The sequence below is a fragment of the Macrosteles quadrilineatus genome, unplaced genomic scaffold, assembly GCF_028750875.1.
Source record: "Macrosteles quadrilineatus isolate MER2022 unplaced genomic scaffold, UCM_ALF_1.0 Scaffold_6__1_contigs__length_79288215, whole genome shotgun sequence".
Lineage (NCBI taxonomy): Eukaryota > Metazoa > Arthropoda > Insecta > Hemiptera > Cicadellidae > Macrosteles > Macrosteles quadrilineatus.
This window is the reverse complement of record NW_026542599.1, coordinates 23,885,896-23,908,499: the sequence shown is the minus strand read 5'-3', so window position 1 is coordinate 23,908,499 and position 22,604 is coordinate 23,885,896. Positions and strand designations below refer to the sequence as shown.

Genomic DNA, 22,604 nt, shown 5'->3' with positions numbered 1-22,604 from the left:
AATGAATTAAGAGTGTAGTTTAACTGTTTAGGTTATTAATATAAAATGCTGTATATTAAGTAAAATAATAAAATGTAAATTCACTAACCTGGCCTGTAGCTTTGTTGGGAGAAGAAGAAGGACATTCAGAATCCTTAGGGTTTAGACAAGGTTTCTCTTGATATCCTGTACTGATACCAGCCTGAAAAAATACCAAGAAATTAAATAAAGCTATACAAAATTTAGTAAGAAGACATAAAAACCTAATGACAATTTGTGTAGAGGAACACAATCAAATAATTCATTACATTAACCCCACAATCCCAAAAACAAAGTTAAAATTAAATTTAATAACAATATAAAATTACAACAGAATATCTATATATTTTTCAAATATAAATAAATAACAAAACTACTTGTAATCATTAATTAATTATAATAATAAATAATATTTGTTTGCATTGAGATAATGTATGCATATCACAAAGTATATTAAAAGAAATTAAGGTAATTCATTCTGAAATCAGTTATTTAAAAAAAAATCTTAATACATGGATTGAAATGGGATTTTGATTTTTTTTAGACAAGTTGCGTAATAATATCTTTAAATAAAACCAAACACAAAATATGGACTGACAAACATAAATCAAGAAGTAAATCTCCAAATTATAAAGCCGATTTGCACAGTCAATTAAACAAATTGGCGCAATAATAGAACGACTGTTGGCTGGTTGTATCCAAAGGCCAACGGCTCATTTAGGCGAAACTTCCATCGTCGGCGAAACAAAAGGTCGGGTATTTAGGTTAGAGCGGGAGCTGGACCACCCACAAGCGGCTTGGGTGGTCGTGGTCGTTTGATAGTGACGTGCAACTCTGGCACAGGGAACGTGGAAACCGGAAACAGTGATGCAACTGTTGAAATGTTAAAGTAATATAGGCCTGTATATATATGAAAATTAGTGAACTGAAACTGCGAGTTATGTGAAATTAGTTTTACTTTATTTTTACGACGTGCAACTCTGGCTCAGGGAACGTGGAAACCGGAAACAGTGATGCAACTGTTTAATTAATATATGTATATATATATATGAAAATGTGTTGACTGAAACTGCGAATTGTACATTTGAAATTAGTTTTACTTTATTTTTACATAACCAAACTGTTGAAAAATTACAGAATTGATAGAGAACGTGGCCGATGAACCTTACAGTAATGCAACTGTTGAATTGTAAATAGTACAGTATATTACAGTTGTGGAACTGAAACCGCAATTTTGTAGATATGAACTAAAGTTAATTTATATTTAGAGTTTAGATATTAAAACTAAAACTCTGGAGTATGGCCCTGCCTTTTAGAAGTAGCATTACCTACATCATAACAGGAACAAGTTGGGAAATAAAAAATAAATAAAATTATAGAGTAAAATTTTCATATAAAACACACCCTTTTCAAATGCTGCTCCAGCGTGCTGAATGGAAAAGATCCTGGTTCGTAGTTGTTCTTCATTCTATCCATCAACCTAAGTGGGTTTAGATTCGTCCATTTGACTTTGGTGCCTACTCCCCTGTGGATTAAAATTGGTAATTAAACAACAAGAAAATGTTTTTAAAAGTATTTTGTTAAGAAGAAAAAACATTCTGCACATACGAATCAAAGTGTGCAATTTTCCAAACAAAATAGATCGGCACAAACCGTGTTTATAAATGAGTTGTTCTTCATTCTATCCATCAACCTAAGTGGGTTTAGATTCGTCCATTTGACTTTGGTGCCTACTCCCCTGTGGATTAAAATTGGTAATTAAACAACTAGAAAATGTTTTTAAAAGTATTTTGTTAAGAAGAAAAAACATTCTGCACATACGAATCAAAGTGTGCAATTTCCCAAACAAAATAGATCGGCACAAACCGTGTTTATAAATGAAGAATACAATCACTAAAATAAATGAAAGCGACACAACATGTAGGGTCAGCCAAAACAAGAATAACTGCAACGAAAGTGAGAAAAGAAAGTGTTAAAGAATTGAAAGTAAATAAATCACTTGGAGGGGGGAAGCAGGTCTAGGTCGAGTTCAAGGTCTTATTCCAGCTGCATTTCCTCCTCCAGTGTTGCCAATTTGCCGTACTTATTTCGCAACTCTCATTGTCAAACCCTTTTCATATTCCCATATACACTGCGTTATACCACACTACTCACCAATCCCCCAAAATAAAATGGGCTAACTATGTCTACAAACATACTTAGTTGGATCAAAAATAGTTTTTAAACGTTTAATAATTTTAAGGGTATGAGAAGAAGTCCTATACGCAATTTGAAACTCGTTTATCTTTATATAAAACCACACTGAAATAACCAAGTTATAAGACGAAACGAAGTGTAAACAATCTAGTTAGAATATTAAATGAAAAAGACTACTTACGGAATCGCTACAGGATAGTCAGGTCCCAATAATTTGGAACCCTCCCAAAAACAGTCTAAAGGTGTTATTATTGCACAGGGTATCATGTTTTCGAAAATCTGTAACAAAAGAGACATTGATTGTAATATGCATTTAAAACATACAGTGATATGTTAAAGATGTTAAACACACAGTTTAAAGCTTTCATAAGTTTGACAAAAATATAAGTTGGACGAGGAGCGAGCTTGTCGTAGTAAAGAGCAAGACTTCAGCCTTCGAGTTCCCGGGTTTAAATCACGTCAGTCACCAATGGCTGTTTTTTTTTTATAATACTGTACTTTGAACCGCACGCCTCTAGGTCCAGCCTTATGTATTGCATTGAGTTAAACAGACCCGGGCTAGAGCATTGCGTTGAAGGATGTGAAGGATTAAAGGCAAACAAAATTTGGACGATTTACCGATAAGTCACGACTACAAACGTACGAAGTGAAAACCGAATGCTCAACATCGGGAGGAGGGCGCGGTAGCTGTTTATGCAGACGTAGACGCCAAAGATAGAACGGAAGTTTTTGTTAGATCCCGTACAAGATGATTAGGCTTAAGAAGCCGCGGTGGGTGGTCGAGAATAAACAAGCCAAGGCTTACACACGCGCTGGAGCTCACATGCGCCGAGTGCTAGTGAACCGACAGAAAGTGAAATTACACAGTTACAATACAAAACTGTAAATTTGCTGTTATGAAATTACAAAATAATCATCAGAAATCAACGCTTACAGCCCTTATTTGCACTAGATTCTGCACCACACGATATCAAGTTACAAGAAATAAAATGCACAAGCACTTACTTGATCGATGTAATGGATGTCGAAATTCGGAATGCTAGGGGAATAGCACATGTCCTTCAGTCTCCAAGTTCTGAAATATAGGAAAGCATGTTAGCAATATGTGGCAAACTAAATATCCGGCTAAATACAGAAGTTATGAAAATAGAAAATAGCAGCAATTTCTCAGGAAATCAAGGACAATTGGAATTCGGTTTCAGTATGTCTAAAGATCAGAAATTCGAATACAGTAACAGACAACAGTAAAAGTATTTTATCATAAAATATGTTGTCTTCTGGATCATTCATTTATCGGATGATCTAAATTGAAGTCAAATTTGTCATGCCTTGAAACCTTAAACTTCTGGCTGCTCATTCAGTAAGAAAACTTACTATCCAAAGTGATAGAATTTTCAAACAAAATCCATGGGTATTTTCTAGAAGAGGGCCGCCACTATTATTCGTTGTCCAGTTAAAAGGAAGGTAGTGTAAATGAGGTGTATTGACGGAAACAACTACTGTATATTAAACGTTAGGTGAGGTGTTAGGTTCATGTTGATTAACAATTTTTTTATTTAAGTAACATAGTACTGGGGAAAATTTTAACAGTGACATCTCTTTCCTTAAAAATGCCCCAATCCATCAACACAATTTATTCAGAGACTCACATGTCGAAGAGGTTGACTGTGACGCTGGCCGCCGCCTTGACGACGTCCAGATGGCCCAGGAGAGCTCCTGGATGCAGCAGCGACGCCTGGGCCTCCTTGGGGGTCTGGATGATCAGCTGGTGGGTGGAAGCCTCAGCTTCCCCTAGGACACTGTGGGAATAACGGAGTTCCGCCTCTAGTCGGCCACCCTCTGGAACATGACGAGGAATCGGTGAGGAACAAGACGGCAGATTTGTGGTTGATGTGATAAGGAGGATGACATTTAGCAGATTGGTGGATGTAAGTTGGTAATCATGGTGATGAAGTCAACGAGAAAAAAAGTTTTAAAGTTAGCGAGGAAGATTTGTGGATGCTGTGATTAAAGGACAGAATTAGGGAAGATGAAGGAGGACAGATGTCAGTCAGTGGTTAAGGGGTTGATGGTTGGGGAAGAATAATGCAAATGATGTTTCTAAAAAGAAGTTGGCTAAGGTTTGTGGATACTGCAGCAACTGGAATTTGGTAGTTAACAGAATGTGAGGGATGGAAGTAATTAAAAATCTGAATTGGATAAGTATCATTGATAAGTAAAGATGGAATTGAAAAAAGATGGAGAAGGTAGGAGGTTAAGGGAGAAAAATGTGAATTGTAGAGGTTGTTTTAGGATTTTTCGGGAGACAAATAATGATAAATATGGACGTTTGGATAATAAAGTTTGTATGTTTCCCTTATGTGCTGAAGAACTCGAGAAAATAACGAATAAGAATAAGAGAAACGAAGTAACTAAATACCTATATAGCTTACAGAATATACAATATTTCGAATGTATGCCGTGGTGCGACAAAACAGAAAACCAACGAGGTTGGGTAAGCCTGCAAACAATACAGGTAATCCCTTGAAGAGACTTGACATTGGCTCCGATTGAGAGTTCACAGAACGAAAATACAAATGCCTGACAGAGCATTGCGAGTGCAGAGCTTATTGTTTTGGCCAAAGTGCAAACGTAAACTACTCAGCACAGTTCCGATACTGGGAAACTGGTTGGGAGGAATGCGCATGCGCCGTCTTCCGCGTACCGAGCGAAGCCGAAGATGCCCGAACAAGGCCGAACGAGGACCTCCCCGACTTTCACGGCGGCTTCGCCACTTTGTATGGCATTCCTGCGTTCTTCACCCGTGACGTCATTATATAGCCGATAATCCTGTGGAAATTAAATTGTTCCACTGATAGGGCTTTCCGGATTGAAACTGTAAATTAAGACATCAAATCTGCCATGCCTACTGGATAATATAGTGACTTATATGCATGTAACACGTACAGGCACAATTTTATGCAAGAATGCTAGGTGTCTTGGATATTGGTTTTATTATTTTTAATTTACCGCTTAAATGGTGATCTTGGGTAAAAAAAAACATCCCAATGTTCGGTAAATGCTGAAGAAACAGGTTTGTTCAGGAAAAAATTACCCAGGAAACAAAAAGTATCTAGTGAACTTAAAATAACTGTACATGGAAAACAAACTAGCAATCCAATGATTTTTCATTTAAAATTGTTGACTATACAACATACAAATTAAAACCAAAAACCATTTGCCTTGTACACATACAATACAAAAAAATTGAATTTGAATATGAAAAAAAAAACAACTGCAGCACAACAAACAACTCGTTCGCGACTATTTCACCCAACTGAAGTTTCATTTCGCCGTTCCCAAAACTGTCAAAGGTAGAGTCGTGATAAAGACATCGACCACCTGACGGCGTCTTAATTTGTGGAAATGACCACACCGAAGTGATTTCTCGCCGGGTGCCGCCATAAAGACTCTTTGACAGCTGAAAGGCAGCTGTGACTCCGACCCAGGAGCGGTTAGGAGTAAGAAGTCAAGACGTTTGTGAGGTTCCTAGAACTTAAAGGGCGAAAACGGGCGACCGACGTCTATTGTGGCACGCATCTGGGGGTCTAGAAGTCAGAGATTGCGAACTGATAGCTCCTCGCTATAATATGACTCCTTCTCAGAAAGGGTAGACTTTGGAAACCCACCTTGGTGAATTTTGCTCACCTATTGAGGATATATTTGCAAGTAGATATTTTTTCTACTAGGTTGACTTTTTTCGTCGTGTGTAATATTTTTAACCTTCTTCTTTGAACCAGCCGAATTAATTAGTCGATATAATGAAACAGGTGAATCTTGTATCGAGGTTTTCATTGTGTTGTGGAACAGGTGTATCAGCTATTATGTGAAAATCTTTAAGTGGAGTTTATACTGTTCATAAGGATTATCGGACACAATTTTGTAAAACCCGTAATTCTTTTGGATTAGTTCAAATCACTCTCAGAAACAAAAAACAATTATCACACTCACGCATGGCGTAAAATTTTAAAGTCAAGTTGAAGGATTTATAAATGTTTGCAGTTATTTGTAAAAAGACTTTAACGAATGGAGCGTCTGAAGGACAACATACATGGAAAACAACCGAATTATAAATAAGCCAATTGATAAGTAATGGGAATTGAATCAAACAAATCGACCAAAGATATACGAGGCTGCTGGCGTCGAGGTGGGCCGCGGTGTTGAGGTTATGTTTGGACAGCTATCAGCTGACTGGGTGGTCAGCCAATCAGCTGTTTGACATCCCCCCTCCACCACTGCCTTCTAGATACTGTGGATTGTCTTGCAAATGTATAACAGAAATAATTCTTTTCGTCAGTATTCAAAATTAACCAAACCAAATCATTGGTTTAGTTATACTCTCGAATACCAAATCAACCTGGTGTATGTGCGAAAATTCCCAGGGTATTTTCTAACTATAAAACTATACTCCGTTCACACAGCCGTGGCTCCTGACGGATTAGGACACCCCATGGAAACCCTTGGGGCCTCCTAATCCTTCAGGTGCCACGGCTGTGTGAACGCACTATACGCGATAAAGTGTGTAGACGGCGTCCCATAGCTCCGATTCCGATTCCTTTAACTTCGATTCACGCTTCTATTTAAAAACTAGTTTCACTGTAAGATTTCAAGATTTCCCAGTTTATAAGTGTTGCAGAGTTGGCGGGTGGCAACCGGAAGAGGAGATGGCGGTTATTACAATACCGGAAGTAGCTTGCGCGTGTGTGACACAGCGGCGGAATACGCAACTAATCGCTAATATTAACATTGCACTATGCATCGGACACATCCGTCCTAGTTGCAGCGGTCTGTGCATAGAAGTTGCAGTTCGATGGATAGAACCGCAATATATTCAGGAGACGGAGCTAGTTTTGTATTATGAAATCATTAAGTGTAAATTGTGAATTCAGGAAAACCCGAATCAAACCACTATTAATTTTTTAGATTTTTATTATTTTACCAGCAACTCTGCAATCCAAAACAGAATCATCCAAATCAGTGTTCGTTGTCTTCAGTGAAGTAGTTCTCAAAGATACCAATACAGTACGTCTCCACGCTAGTTTCTACTTTTGCTGTAAAACGGTCGAGCTAGTTTCATTGATGAAGTCATTACTGGGAACAAAAACCGTGAAATTGCAGCCCGCTAATTTGCAGCGGAAATGAGAAGATACTTCAACTGGAAAAATCTTCCAATTGAGAACCAATCTGTTTCAGCATTTGTCAACACGACCGTCGGACCGTTTCAAACTATCGAAGTGTTCCAAACTATCGAAATGCATAATATTAGTTATATTATTTTTTAAATATTTTTAATGGATAACTTGGAGCTTGAATGTGTCAAACTAAGTCCGTTAAGCCGAATGTGTATGTCACGGCAAAGGTTGTGTATTTTTATATAGGTATGTTAACAGTTTTAACTGTAGGCCAAAGCTATGTTCTAATAAATTCAACAATTACGAACTAGCAACTTTACAAGTCTTTTACGTTGGGAATTGGGAAACGAACGAAAAATAACTGGGTATAGTTCTTCAAAATGCTCGTGGGAAAACTACTTAGGATGCATTAATTATGTTCTGCAAGGAAACAAGAAAGCTGTGCAACCAGGGGTTTTTCGTAAGAAAAGAATCTTTATAGAGACAGTGTGGTATTAGGTCATTTATGGGTTGAGTATAGATGTAAGCTACTAAATTGAACAAACCCATTTTCTTCCCCCCCCCCTCTAAAATATACTTATGCATACGAATTTTATCACTAAGGTTTTTGGGATATGTGAATTATAAGCTTAACATGGAAACTGCATGGCTTACCGAGGACAGGAATAAGAATAACAAATCCAACCTACAGTTCACTTATAATATCTATCCCCAAGTCAAATTGCATTCACATATCCCAAAAACCTTAGTGATAAAATTCGTATGCATAAGTATATTTTCGAGGGGGGGAAGGAAATTGGGTTTGTTCAATTTAGTAGCCTACATCTATACTCAAACCATAAATGACCTAATATCACACTGTCTCTATAAAGATTCTTTTCTTTAAGAAAATCCCTGGTTGCACAGCTTTCTTGTTTCTTTGCAGAACATAATTAATGCATCCTACATTTACAACAAGTTCTATTGGCTTTTGAACGCCACTTCCACATCCTTACTTGGGAGTTCTCAATATCGATCCCTGATGGTAATACACCATGGCCCGGGTTCTTTTTTACCTTTACAAAGCCAGACACAAATAACCGTCCCCATTCAGGTCTAGCCGTCCATAATTCCTCATTCCCTAACAATACGCCACGCACGACCCGGTCCTGTGTGCTGGCTCCACTAAACGTCTCAACACCTGAACAAATCCATCTACGTGGAATGCCGAGGTTTCATCCACGTTCGATACAGCTTCAGTGGGATTTTGAATAGTTTCAGTGCCTTGGAGTTCTGGCCACATTACATAACATGAGATCCCAAAGAGACTTTCGTCGTGGTGGCTAAAATCATATTCATTTCTTCCGTTCACCGACAAAATTATGAGAGCCTCAGACAAACGCACTTACCACTTCAAAGATTTCTCTAACCTCGTCCTCTGCTTTGGTGATTAGTGATTACCCCCAATAAAGTTCAACAAAGTCGTCGAGAGATGTTTACAATCCATTTCCGTCCGTGTCACAACTGCGGAGGGAAAGATAAAAGAGACTTCGTGACAAAGCGAGTGATCAGAGGGCTGTAACGGAAATAGAGAGCGGACAGTCCAGGCGGAACACGCGACCAGTGAGGCAAAACTGACCACGAAACCAGTCTTACCAACTACAACACTAAACTTCATTTGGACATCATACTCGGCTTATACTATATAAAATCCTCTATGGACCAGTGATGCAAAACTTCCCACAAAACTAGTGGTAGGCCTACCAACATTGAATACTTCACTTTGGTTGTTAGATTTTTTTAATTTTAGAGATTTACAATTTAACTTTAATTTAATTGAAAACACCGATACATTCTTCTTCATGTCGAACAGGGCTCTATAACGACGCAAACACTAGTCTAAAACCGTTAAGTAAGTAGATGAGAGTACTACTTTTGTAGACTACCAGCGAGAATGACCAATGACTCAAACTTCCGCGAACCGGTGGCGACAGTGGTCCGGAGGAAATGGAAAATGAAGTAGTTGGCCCAGTTATGAGAGGACTTTTCCTGGAAGTCCACAATGAAAAGTAGTTAAGGTAATAAATATGTTTTGTTTGAGCGGACCCCTCAATTAGGCCAAGAAGGCTAGCATTAGTGCCATTACAGGAGGCGGGTCGAGACTGATGGATTATTAAAATATAATGACTGCCTGAGGTCTTCCCTCTGCACCGTCCACATTCCCGCATCAACTTCCAACCTCCCGACATCCGCTCCGTCCCACCCTGGGGAGGTGGCCTTTACCGGACCGTGCAATTCTAGGGCAGAATCCAAAGGATGGGCTTCGGAACTTATCACTAACTCAAAGTTTGCTTTGTAATCCGAAGCAGAACTTGACACTGTACTCGCAAAACGAACGATGAATATGTCCAAATGTTTAGTACTACCAGCTGCAAAGTTGATTTTCGCTACGAAAGAGTTTAGACGGCTATGCACATCAGCCTAACAACATTTGAAGACATTACTTGTTCATCACAGTACTTCAAAATGTATATTTGTCAAAAATATTTCTTTAATGACACAATTTGTCGGTATGCTGTTTATCAACGATAAACGAGTAAATAAACACGGATATTTGCATCCATGGTTATAGCTGAAGAGGGCTAGACGGAGAAGAAAATCATCAATTCGAGGTATTTATATGGTCCAAACAAACTTCATAAGCCCTGAACGTGCAGAGTTCTAATGGAAGAGTTTAAGAACATGGCTACGACGTACATTAGATAATTCGTTAAAACAACAAACGTCATGGAGGTGAGAGGTCTTGGTTTGGGTATTTGATTATACCTTTAATCAAGTTTGCCATAACTTGCGAATTCCAAAATACCTTTTGAACCAGAGCGACCTCTGAAGGATCAACCCCGAAGAGGAAATTCGAGAAACCGAGTGATTCCAATTACTTGCTTGTACTCCGACACCGTCGCTACCTGGAAGCCCGGACCCATACGCAAGCTGACGTATAACCGATACAGCTCCTTCGGTCGAGTGGAACCATTAAAATGCCTGCTGGCATGCAGCTCGGCGTGCGTTCGAGGAACACAATCCGGCTGTAGCTTCCACACAGCATCCCACTAACCTACTGATCCTTCGGTGCGTCTTGCGTCACAGCGCCTTCAACATGGATCTACGGCTTTTCCTGCGACGCAAGCGTGGCCGACGAGGGATCGATTAATCTTGGAACTAAAAGGAGGCAATCTGTCGAAGCCAACTCCCTAAACTCAAATATGAGTGTTACCCCAGATCAGATTAGATTTTTATCGTATCGGCTCTTATTTTTTCAAAATCCAACGCGCATTTGAAAAGTTTACTCTACATTCTCATGAAAAAGGACACAGTAATCTCAGATGCCTTTGATACTAAACAATAATTTTCATTGCATAACAAATTGACAATATGTGATTGGCTCTCTCTGTAAAATCTTCTCAATTGCCAGTGACGAGTGACAACTGGGTCTAGAATATAATTTTCACACTGATTCACCGGAACACTTCCGAAATTTATTTCGAGAAGTACTAATTTTTACTACCTGCCAACTTGATGAGTGAATAAGTAGGCAAATACAGTATTTAAAAAAACAATAATAAAAAAATTAACAGAAGAAGGTGGTTTTGGGAATTCGTCACGATTTGGCGAACTACCGACCCATTCTCATAACGTACTGTAAAGACGTTCAAAGATTCGTAAATATCTGTCTACTGTAAATCATGTGAGCAATACTAAAATCAAACACATGCGTATTTTCAGTGTATAGGCATAAATAGGCATGATTTAGTATTATGTAAGCTTTCACGACAAACAGAACCTAACAGAATAGAAAATGGTTTTGGACATGGACAACCAATACGGTTTGGCAAACGATCGCCTCATTTCCATACTAGAAATACATGAAAAAGTTCGAAAAAATCCGTGACTGTAAATCTGTCAATAAAGACATGAAATTATGTGACAACCAAGTCGATTCTAAGCCCCTACACAGAAGAAAGTGGTTTCGGACAATCAATACGATTTGGCAAACTATCGACCCATTTCCATACTCCAGACATTCGGAAAATTCTTAAAACCCCGACCGTAACTGTAAATCTGCCAATAAAAAGATAAACTTGGGAGACGACCGTAAATTCCTAGTCGGAGCCAGGAGTAGGTTACGTGTAGAGTGGGCGAAGGCGCACCGGACCACCCCGTAGCGCACTGGGTGGCCGCACTACTACCCGTCCTGTGACCATCAAGCGCGACGTACTAGCCGTCCCAACAACATCGTCCGCTACATTATACATGCTAATTTGAGACCAACTTAATTGTCTGCTATCTGAGCTAGATCGGCCGCGCCCCGGCTCCCTTTGTTGGTCCAGAGGTTTAGGTACATTCATTGAGTGGGTAGGACAGGTCCGTTGTGGATAACTTGTTCGAGAAGTTAAACGTGTACAATGTAGTGGTGGAAAATGTTGCCACATGTATTCTGGTTGGCACTGTTGTATGGGCAATAGTGGGCGAAAGTTACTTTGGAGGTTTCAGTGTATCTAAATATTAGCTGGATACAGTTATTGCGCGTATCGTCATTGTTAACACTACAAGTATCCCTTGCGTTGAATTACAATTGTATATTTAAATATGTAGGTAGTTGGGAACTTTGAATACCTACACGGTACAAATATTTCGATACATCGCGCTAAACTGAATTTAATACCGGTTGATTAAATTATTGTTAATTAAAGTAAGCAAAAGCTATAATATGTATACAGTAGTTCTAAATCCATCATCTATATAATAATGCTTGCCGCGTTTCTTTACAACTTTTTTACTCAGCTAGTGTGCATCGCAATGGAAATCTACGTATACTGTTAGAAAGATATTCGCCTGAATATGTTCAAAATCCCTTTATAAATTAAAATAGGCTCAAAAATGAGCAAAAAATGAATTTGGAAAAAAACATTAACATGGACCTTAAAGGTTGCCATTCTGGTGATGAAATATAAACAGTAAATCAAAACAAATTAAGGAAATTCCAATCACATATTTTATTTACAGCGTGGGGTGAAAATAGAGAAGTCTGTAGGCCTACATTACAAATTTTGGTCGAGTTTTTTACCACTGAACGACCTCTAGTAATCAACTAATCATAAATCAATAATTCCGCCAGAGTCCCTGTAGAAAACTCCCATCTAATTGTAGACATATCCTCAGTGTGAACATTGTCAAAAACCCTTTCCACAGTGATAAACTGATTTGAATTACTGTGCTACATAAACTATGTGAAGATCCTATGTTTAATGTTTAATGTTTTCGCTAATGTTTAAAGCATTCAAGGAACTATTTGGCCTAAATGGCTAAAAGATACTTTTTGAATGTCTAGAAAGCTTTATCGACTAAAGTACAATTTAAAAGATGCACATTGTGTCCGCCTTTTGGGATCGGCCATTTTTAGATTTTTTGGAAACCCTCTGATCAAACATCATCCTACGATCCAATCTTTATTACGCCTGTGTGTGGAGGTGGCGCGGCGGCTGTTTTGAGACATGAAACCCTCCTCTGGACGTGGAATGTCCGCATCAGGCTACACGGAGTTGATGACTTCATCTGTCTGTGACTCTGGGGTCTAGGGTTCGATACCCAACATGCCAGAATATTTTACTCATTAGCTATAAGATTTTGTTTTGCACGGGGATGAATTCCAATTGAAAACTATCGGCAGAGTAAAATTTATTAAAAATCTAAGATGTACATTATAACGGTAAATCATTCTGGAGATACAAGTTAAGGTATGGCAGTGGGGGATATTTACAGTATTGATAATTATGAGGAAAAAGTGTGTAATTTATTTGGGAAATAATCGTTTTAGATGCAACGTGGTGTGAATACGTGTGTAAGTGCTACGAATAAAAATGGCAATTGTTAAAAACCATACCGTATAAAGCGTTTTGAAAATCGCCAAAAATTCCAAAATTACAGAAATAGGTACTCAAATCAGAGTTTAAAAAATCCTCGAAGTAACTGTTATGACATGACACTGCGGTTATAAGATTCCTTTTTTACAAATATAATTTTTCCAACAAATAACTATTTACGTAATTACTACCTAGAGAGAGTTAAAATATAACAAATTAAGTTAGAAAATGAAACCAATTAGTTTTATTAATTAATTATGTTTAACTTTGGCAAATTGTAAATTAACAGTGACAAATTGAAAAGCTAACAGTCTTTAGGATATTACAAAATAGAACAGTTTAGACGTCTTTTCTCTCAACGACGCAGAAATGATTGGTAATAAAACCGTTCAGACATGAAGCAGCAATTGGGCCAGGAAATAGCTCGGAACGTCCTCTCGTAAAATACGTCCAGTCGGGAAGGAATGGGCGATGTGCAGTGAGGTCCAAGGATACACAAAACACAAATAATTCAACAGAAATAATTGTTCGTAGGGCATAGTTACAACAATCGCACCTTGCACTGAAATAAACCGTCTAGAGAAAAAGAGCAGGCTCGTTTATGGCGTACGCAAATCGTATGGGCTCCCCGTAAAATTTAATCAGTCGGAATTCATCTCGTGTGTCACGATCTTGTAGGTAGTTTCAGGTCGGAAATAAACGGGAAATCTTGACGAATTTGTAGAACAAAATTAAAAGGACTAGAAACTAAGGAGGACGGTTTCAATATTATTTTCATAACGAACAACTTTTCATTCATTTCTACAAGTTTTTTTTTTTGCGTTTCTAGACACAATTTTTCGCTACCTATCGATTTTGTCGAACTAACAAAACCGATTAAATTTAGAGATCCATATCCATACGGTACTTGTGCTATAGCCACACGGGACATCCAATGATTGACGTTAGCATCTAAATTCCTACACCCACGGTTCGTCAAGCGCATGACCGATTTTCAAGTACCTCTTTTTGCTTCAGCAGGTGCTTTGCACGTTATCAAATTGATTTTACTAGACGAGAACCCAAACCCTGTCCTGTTCACTTAAGAGTTTTAAGTTGCATGCGTTAAGGGAGTGATCTGCTTCGAACGCGACTGGGAAACTGCGAGTGTCGCGTTGAAAACGAGCAACACTAGATAGGCAATGTTCACAGACTTACGTCAATATGGATCAACATTTGGCATGCCTCTGATTCAAGAGAGGATTTTACAACGTCTCAAACGTGTTGGAATACACCTTTATCCACTAATCCCCAATATTCTCTGTCCTCTCTGCAGACACGTTTTCCATGTTCTCGAAGGCGGCAGGTCGTCGCGTAAGACGATCGACCGACCGGCTGGCCGGAAGCGGACATGAGGGTATCGCTATAAGGGCAGATGTTATCTCCTGATCAGACACCCTCGCAACAATGCATTATCACCCTCCTCTGACAATGCCCTGACCAGAGGGTTCTAGGAACATTCAGAACGGACTGGGACGCTAGTTGATTATAACGGTGCGGTGCGTCCTTTGAAGGGGTCCGACAACTCCCCTAGGGCTGGTGTGAAATAGTTTCGTCTGTCAGGCGTAACATCTGTATTGGGCTCTAACGTAACCTTGGAGATGGTGAATTATTCAAATATGAGTTAGTCTTTTTCTTGTTTCCTTAAACAAATCCTCTAGGGTTTTTCATTTTCCGTGTATATTTCTTCATTTTAGTTATCTTATTATTTATTTCGTATTCTCAAGCACGAAAACTAAGCCTGTTAACTAAGGTTTGTGTGTGGGGGTAAGCTTGTTCAATTTATACTGCAATAGCAATGTTATCTTGCTTGTTTACGGAAAAGGCACATACACGTCAATCGCGGTACTGCAATAAGCTAGCTTAAAAATAATAACAGAAACTATTACTCACCTTCAACCCACAACTGCTCGGCACGTGAGTGTATAACAGCTGATTTGAGTCCAACACAGAAAGACGAGAGAACGAGTAAAGCGACGAACAAAACTTTACCGGCGTGACGATGTAGAAAACAACCCAGCTGGAACAACTGTGACTGAAGTCGAGCCCGGAACCATAGAGCAGTTCTGCGGCCCTCAGCTCTGCCCTGGAACAGATCATGGGTGTCAGAGTAAGTGTAGATATTGTCTAGGAACAGAAGTGTCAGGAACAACGGAGAGCGAAGAGGAAGGATAAAGAGTTTCAAAATATATTAGTAGAGATGTTGTTGAGGAACAGGAGGTCATAAGATTGGCAAAGGAGGATCAGGAGTGCAAGATACAACTAAGAGGGATTAGAGTTTTAAAATATTAGTGAAGATGTTGTTGAGGAACAGGAGGGTTATAACATCAGTAAGGAAGGTCAGGGGTGTCAGAAAAGGTGGATATTTTGTCTAGAAACAGGAGTGTCAGAACCAAATAAGAGGAAAGTAAAGGTTTCAAAATATTAGTAAACATTTGGTCGAGGAACACCGGTGGAAAAGGAAGATTAGGAGTGTCAGAATATTAGCGGAGATTTTGTTTGATTAAGATTAGAACACCGTAGGTGGATAAGGAGTTTTAGCATCTTAGAGGAGCTTTTGAAGAGGAACAGGAGTGCCAGAAAACTGGGTGGATGTAGAGTTTCAGCATTTTAGCGAATATTATATTGAAGAACATGAATGTAAAAACACCTGACAAGAAAGATGATCAGGAGTGTCCGAATATTGGTTTTCCAAATATTACATTAAGATAAGGGATAAAGGTATCTGGGACGAGGAGACAAAGGATATTAAGATGTATATTATTAGGATTATAGTTTAACTATTTATTGTGATATCAGATCAGTTGATCTACATCTACAACAGTCTACAACCAAATATTAAATAATCAGTAGGTAGGCCTCTAGTGGATGAGAATAGCATAACGATGTTTGGAAGCCTCTTAACGTAAACATGACAAGGAGGTTAAATACATTGGTGGTATAAAAATAGGACATGACTCACGTGAGAGAAAGCCCCATAGTGGTCTAAACTGGAGCATTACGAGAAATATCAAAATAGCACACAGTTGTAGGACCTACATCCAAATACAAAATTAGGCCCTAATTGTCTAAGAAATAGCTAAAGGGTTACCAACAGTACCTTATTAACTGTGCAAGCGTGATTAACATCAGGTGTAATACAATGTATACCCACGAAAATTATAGAGATCAGTATTTTGCTTTACTGATACAATCAAAACAATCTAACCTTCAACAAAAACAGCCTCTACAATATAACACTCGCCAGGAACGCTCAGGAATCACGGAAATCAGCACAAAAATCTCAGTCGGATTGCTACACGTAAATTTGCAAAACCAGCCATAAACGACACAGTCCTTAAGAATGGGACTCGAATAAAATTCCAGAGAAACTTAAACCATGTCGGAAAGGGTGTTAAATCACATGTTTCAAGTGATAAAGATTGCGTTAAACGTCCGAACAATTTATGGACGCAGGTTGTCGTAAAACGTTCAAACCGAGTGTGGCCAGGGACCACACACGTTCAAACATGTCTGTCTGAGCGTCTGTCTGTCTAGCGTTCAGTAATTAGATTAAAAGTGTCCACGCGTCGCGGGTGCGGCTAGCGTCTTGGCGCTGGTCGAACATACAGATGCCAGCTCACGACGTCACAGACACAAGCGGGTCGTCGCACGCAGGCAAGACCGCTGGTGGAACTTAATTTGATCAAAATAAAAACCTAAAATGTTGAATATAATGTAAATTTCCAATAGGGATTCATTGGGTTGTAAAGCGCATGTGGAAGTAAATAGGTAAAGCGTATGATGTAGGAAACTAATTGGATAATTCAGTCAAAGGTGTGCAACTTAAAACGATTAGTCTAATTAAGAAAATATATTAAATAATTTTGTAGCACGATTACATTATTTATCTGACACAATTTCAACATTTATTTTTAGTTGCATAATCGTTATCTATCAGACCATAATTTGGGAATAGATCGATGCTTGCTTCTTCGAATATTTTTCAGCAAAGTAATTATGGCGGGGGCTTATTATTTGTTTTCCCTCTTAGATTAGATTTAATGTACTCCTTAAAATTTGTCCAAAGAGAATATTGTTTAACATTTTTAAGCAATTGAATTCCTGTCTCTAACACAATCTACAAACATTTTATTTACATTACGTACCGATTATTTAAACTCATTTCAAAATTGTGCGATAAGTATTGTACACTCACATTAAAAAAATACGCAAACCCCACCAATAACACAAATACAAAACTACCGTTATATAAAACATGAATGGGAGGCGGTCAGAAGCAGAGCGGACCGGAATGCAAAAAAGGTAATGGCAATGAATGAAAGAGGAGCGCAATTAGTAAACAGAGTGGAGTGAGCTATGAAGACATGATGCGAACGGTCGAGCGGCGACCAGGCTTTGTAGATGTGGCAACACCGATGACGTCACAGACCACCGGCGTAGTCAGTTCCCCCACCACAGCTGCGCAGTCACTGCGCCGTCGCGCTGCGTACTGCGTACAACAGTCGGAGCGTGCGCCCAGGACGTATGAAGTCAGATTTTTATGAAAAAATGCGTTTAAACGGGAACATTAAATTCCTAATCGTGAAAAAAACTAAAAGTGTTCTTCAGTATGGCCTGCCTAATAATATGATAAATAATTATTTAAAAAATATTAGGATTTTTCATCTGTAACACGGTTTGAAACGCTGAGTTTTGTTTGTTTTATGTGTTCTTTGTGGAAAAAAACATTTGTCGTCATACTGCAGCAAAAACAGCCGTTTTAAATGCATACGTTGCGGGTCTAAAGTAGGATTTTTACTCCCTCCATTTCTAGTCTCTATTGAGTAAAAATCAGCTGTTGTAAACAGTTTTATCAATTGATTTATTAGGTAAGGTTTTAGCCTTTTGTTGTCAATTGCTCGACACATCGATGGCATAATAACGCATCGTAATAGAAGAAATAACTGAATCACTTACAGTAATAAACAGCTGCGAAAAATATAGTTCACCACACGGGCAAAAAGTGACTTTAACCCTCACTCATTTTTAGACTTCGGCTTCACCTCGATCGTAAATCTTGACCTCGGGTCAAAAAGAGTCACTTTAGGCCCTAGTGATGAAATATACTAGGCTATTATGAGTGCCAACTTTACATGGACATAGACTGATATACTCACTCCTTCACTTCTATTATGGTACTTCAATAGTCTGTTATAGTTTTACACATAATTTCAGGCTAGGCCGAGAGGATTGCGGCATTATCACTTTATTCACTTAGATAAAATCCACTCGTGGCGGGATTTGAACCCGGGACCTCGGGGAGCAAAGTCTTGCGCTAGCTAGACCAGCTCGCTCCCCGGTAAACATTATAAGGGTTTAGCCTAAGTAAAAGGTGTTCTCACACTGAAGTCCTGACGTTCCCGTGTTACTCCTGTCCATGATCGGGCATCACAACAACGCTCAGCACGCGCCCAGCAGGGCAACGGCCCAACGCACGGAACCGCGCTATTGTTTACAAATGGATTTTCTTTTGAACCACGTAAACAAGGTCTGACCGGAATATGCTGGTTCATTACCGTCTTTGTCGTATACACGCCGCAAATGTCCAGGGGTGACCACAGAGTGCGTGACATGTACAGGGTGGTAAGGATCTACCAGGATCTACACTTTGTGTCCCCCAAACACCTACTTCCCGGAACCAACGGGACAAGCGTTAGTGGCATGGGTGGAATCCTACGGACGGAGTTGTAGAATTCCGTGTATATAAGTCCTAGTCTTACAATTTTGAAACTATGCAGTCCACAACTATTTGGAAATCAAATAAAGGCATTGAGTTGTAGCATTCTTTAAACATGATTTTAAACTTGATAAGACACGAAATTATTTTTAGATACTACCACCTTTCACGAGCTGCATTATTTGTTATTTAAGAGTATTTATAACCTTGATTGTTCCAAATAGTGTATGATGTCTTCTTAAATATTGCTTGAATTTAATTTTTTTAAACCAAAACTCCGACGTGGCAGTAAAAAGACAATTATTTAAAAGTGTATACCGGTATGCTTTTTAAATTAACCGCGTATTGTTAATTCCGATCCGACTGTAAATTTTAATTAGCCTATTTATACGGCCGTTTTTGTTATCACAACGTGGTTTTTCACATCGGTTTAATGTTTTCCGATTATAACAGTTAAATAATTTATTTCACCACTTATTTTGTTTTATTGACTTCATAAAACTAGTTTGTTACCACGTATTAAATTGCCTCTTAAATAGCATCATATAACAAACAATGTTGTACTGAAAGTTTTCCGTTTTGTTGTTTCCCCTGTTTTTTAAATATGTTTTTCTCCTCTACAGTTGTTTTACAGTTTTATTTATTCATTCATTTTGCATGGTGTGCTCTTTGGACTTTTTGTTTGTGAAGAAATGCATCTCTGTTGTTATTTTCAGTTTAGGTTTAGTGCCTTGGCCAATTGTAAAAAACCGAAAGGCTGAATGAATCTTTAATCAATTTATTTGAGACGATAGTTGTGTTCCTGTCGAATAAAACATGAACAAGTTTATATAGCTAAGTTTAACTAAGCTATTCCGCAAAAAACTGAAAGTTGCTGGTTGGATTCAGGACCCAGATGCCATTTTTGTCTAGAGTGTATTAATGATGCTAACAAAGGTAAGTTGAATCATGAGAAACGAGACCAACAGGGTTTGGACCGCTCCCTTATTACAATGTAAAGTGTAAACTGATTTTGGCTAAGCTAACACTGATGTAACTTACTTCTTCATCAGTTACAGTTACAGTAGGTACATTATTTTACCACATTGACCAATGAACTGTTAAATTACACTATTAAAAACACATAAAATCTGTTGGTTCCAAATTGTTTGACAGAAAGAGTTGATAAAAACAACAACTAACAATGCAATTGTACTATGGAGTAGGATATCAAAGTTTAATGCTCTAATGTCATTGAATTGATTAATGCCAACCAATCACACGACCAGGGTGCCAAAACAAGCACAATCAAAATAAACAGAAGCGGTCCGAAGACACTGCCCTGTGAGCTACCGTGAGTCGTGAGTGTACAGTTCAGTGGTGGGGTGGGGGACGGAAGGGACGCACGGCCTTGGTCTCCGTCAGCTGCTAGCCCATGGACCACACACGCGACAAGGCAAAGGCACCCGGCCACGGCTCCACTTCCACGAACAGAACACCCAACAGGGCTAACAGTTGCACTTCGGCGAAAAACGCTGGCAATGCAACTAATGGACAATAGGTAACAACCAATAACAGAGATTGGAGCGAAAACTAAATGTAGTGTAAACAATGTGAAACCTAGAACTTGGGGAACGAGCCTATGACTGATGTGGTAATATAAAGACTACGGAACTGTAAATTTGACAAACATGCACTAAGGTGGAAATCGCTAGCAAATAGAAAAGAATTTACATAGGAATAGCTAACCAACAGCTATAAACTAACTGCAAATGTGAATTGGCCAGGGTGTAATGCTACTGTGGAGTTAACACCGCGATGGAAATATGATCATGTGTGGGACTATGTTTATATTGCAATTGTCCGTATTTGTATCTGATGTAAGAAATTGTGGTTGTGTATATAAATGCAATTTGAAGTTCATATATGGAACAGCACTATTTTGAGCTACAGATTAGATTAAAAGTGACTTGATATTACTGTATATTCATTGCAAACTCGTATATGACAATGGGGGTTTAAAAACACTTGCTTGGAGAGTAATCAAGTAAGATATTAGTTGTAGAGTAGCAGGGGATGTTTTATGAATGAAAAAGCGTTGAAAACTAACCTGTTGTTTATGTAAAATAATTTTGAAAGATTGGTAAAATCATGGGCACGAGAAATTTTTAAGAGAAAGAGAGAACACAAGATCACTCAGAAACACAGAAAGGGACACTCCGCGCTACCTAGTAGAGAACCGGCAAACTAGCAGCACCAACTTCTGAACGTGCCAGAAATAGGGCAAACTTTTCGTCCAAGCACATAAAACTCTTACCGTACACCACAACTAAACCAAACGAGTGACCGTCTCTTATCAACAGTTATCAGTTACATACCTTGTCGATTTGCGAAAGAGCGAGACCTGCGTCTATCCAACTAGTCCTCACAAAGAGATCTGATGTGTGGCGTGGTTGTTCGAACACCATAGCGGCACTTCATACCGTCCCGACCACCCTAATATCCACATTAGAACACACGTTAACACACACACGGCGACGGCGGACACTCACTTAAACAGACTACGAGTGTTGAACTTCCGAACAGCGCGAACATCTCGGAAAGACTGAGCTGCGGCCACGGTGCCGTCTGGCAAGCGACGTTCTGATTGGCCGAGCCGGCGGTCGCATAGCAACGCTGCCTAGCGCCCTCGCGGCCATTCACGGCGACGACCACCCACATGGCGGAGAAATCAAGAATACAAAAACAACATCGGCGCTCTCTCTCGCCGCACACACGCGGTCGCGGTGATCATTCCATCCCGCATTTCACCGCTCCATCTCGCACCTTGCCTTCGCCTTGGAGCCGGAGCGACGGAAAATGTCAGGATGAAATGCTGGATTGGTCAAAGTATATGTGCCATTTGATTTAGTACTACTATGTTGCAGTAATTGATCGTATGGAATTCAAAATGTGGGTTGATTCTGTATTAAATTTGAAAGCCCGGACTTTAAAACACACCAAAACTTGCTTAGAATGTCTAATTTTGTAGTATCCACAGCAAATAGTACCATTGATTATGCATACCCCAGGATGTATAATAAATCTTTGAAGATATATAATCAATGGTAATACCGTACTTAAAAGTCGATATAGCAAGGTGAGGACGGTACTGGAAATATAAACCCAGGTGTTATCATCTGTCAAGCCAAGTTATGTCTGAATGGTTTTAGAAAATGGGATACAAATCGAATACTTCGTTACATATCCATAGTCAATGGTTACGTCAAGGGCTGTTGGTGCAAGTTGCACAGTCGTGGCGACGAGACATCAGGTGTTCGAGGAGCAGAGTACAACGCAATCGTATACTAGGAGGGAAGACGTCACGATTTGCCATTCACAGACCTTGATGTCAAATCTAATCTGATTGCCTCACCAAATCAATACATTCTCATAGTTTCACATTCGAAATTTTACCAGTTTTGATTATATAAAAATGCGCGTTCATTTTGTTACAGTTGTGGAGTTTGATTACTCTAAAGACCTCTGGTTCGATCACAAGAGAAATCTGAAAATGTAAGACTTGTCGTCTAAATAAAGTTA

At 39.0% G+C, this 22,604-nt stretch overlaps 1 protein-coding gene across 1 annotated transcript in view; it reads right to left on the bottom strand.

Moving 5' to 3' along the window:
• The window catches only part of LOC128996885 (protein patched-like), a 35,537-nt gene extending 13,713 nt beyond the window's left edge, over nt 1-21,824 (bottom strand). The window contains exons 1-7 of the mRNA XM_054422412.1: nt 21,401-21,824; nt 15,218-15,410; nt 3,864-4,053; nt 3,220-3,289; nt 2,396-2,493; nt 1,423-1,543; nt 89-181 (exon numbers count right to left, since the gene is read on the bottom strand). Of these exons, the coding sequence (XP_054278387.1) occupies nt 89-181; nt 1,423-1,543; nt 2,396-2,493; nt 3,220-3,289; nt 3,864-4,053; nt 15,218-15,410; nt 21,401-21,490 (855 nt within the window). The 5' untranslated portion in view covers nt 21,491-21,824. The remainder of the gene's footprint in view (nt 1-88; nt 182-1,422; nt 1,544-2,395; nt 2,494-3,219; nt 3,290-3,863; nt 4,054-15,217; nt 15,411-21,400) is intronic.
• Between the last annotated feature and the right edge of the window lie 780 nt (nt 21,825-22,604).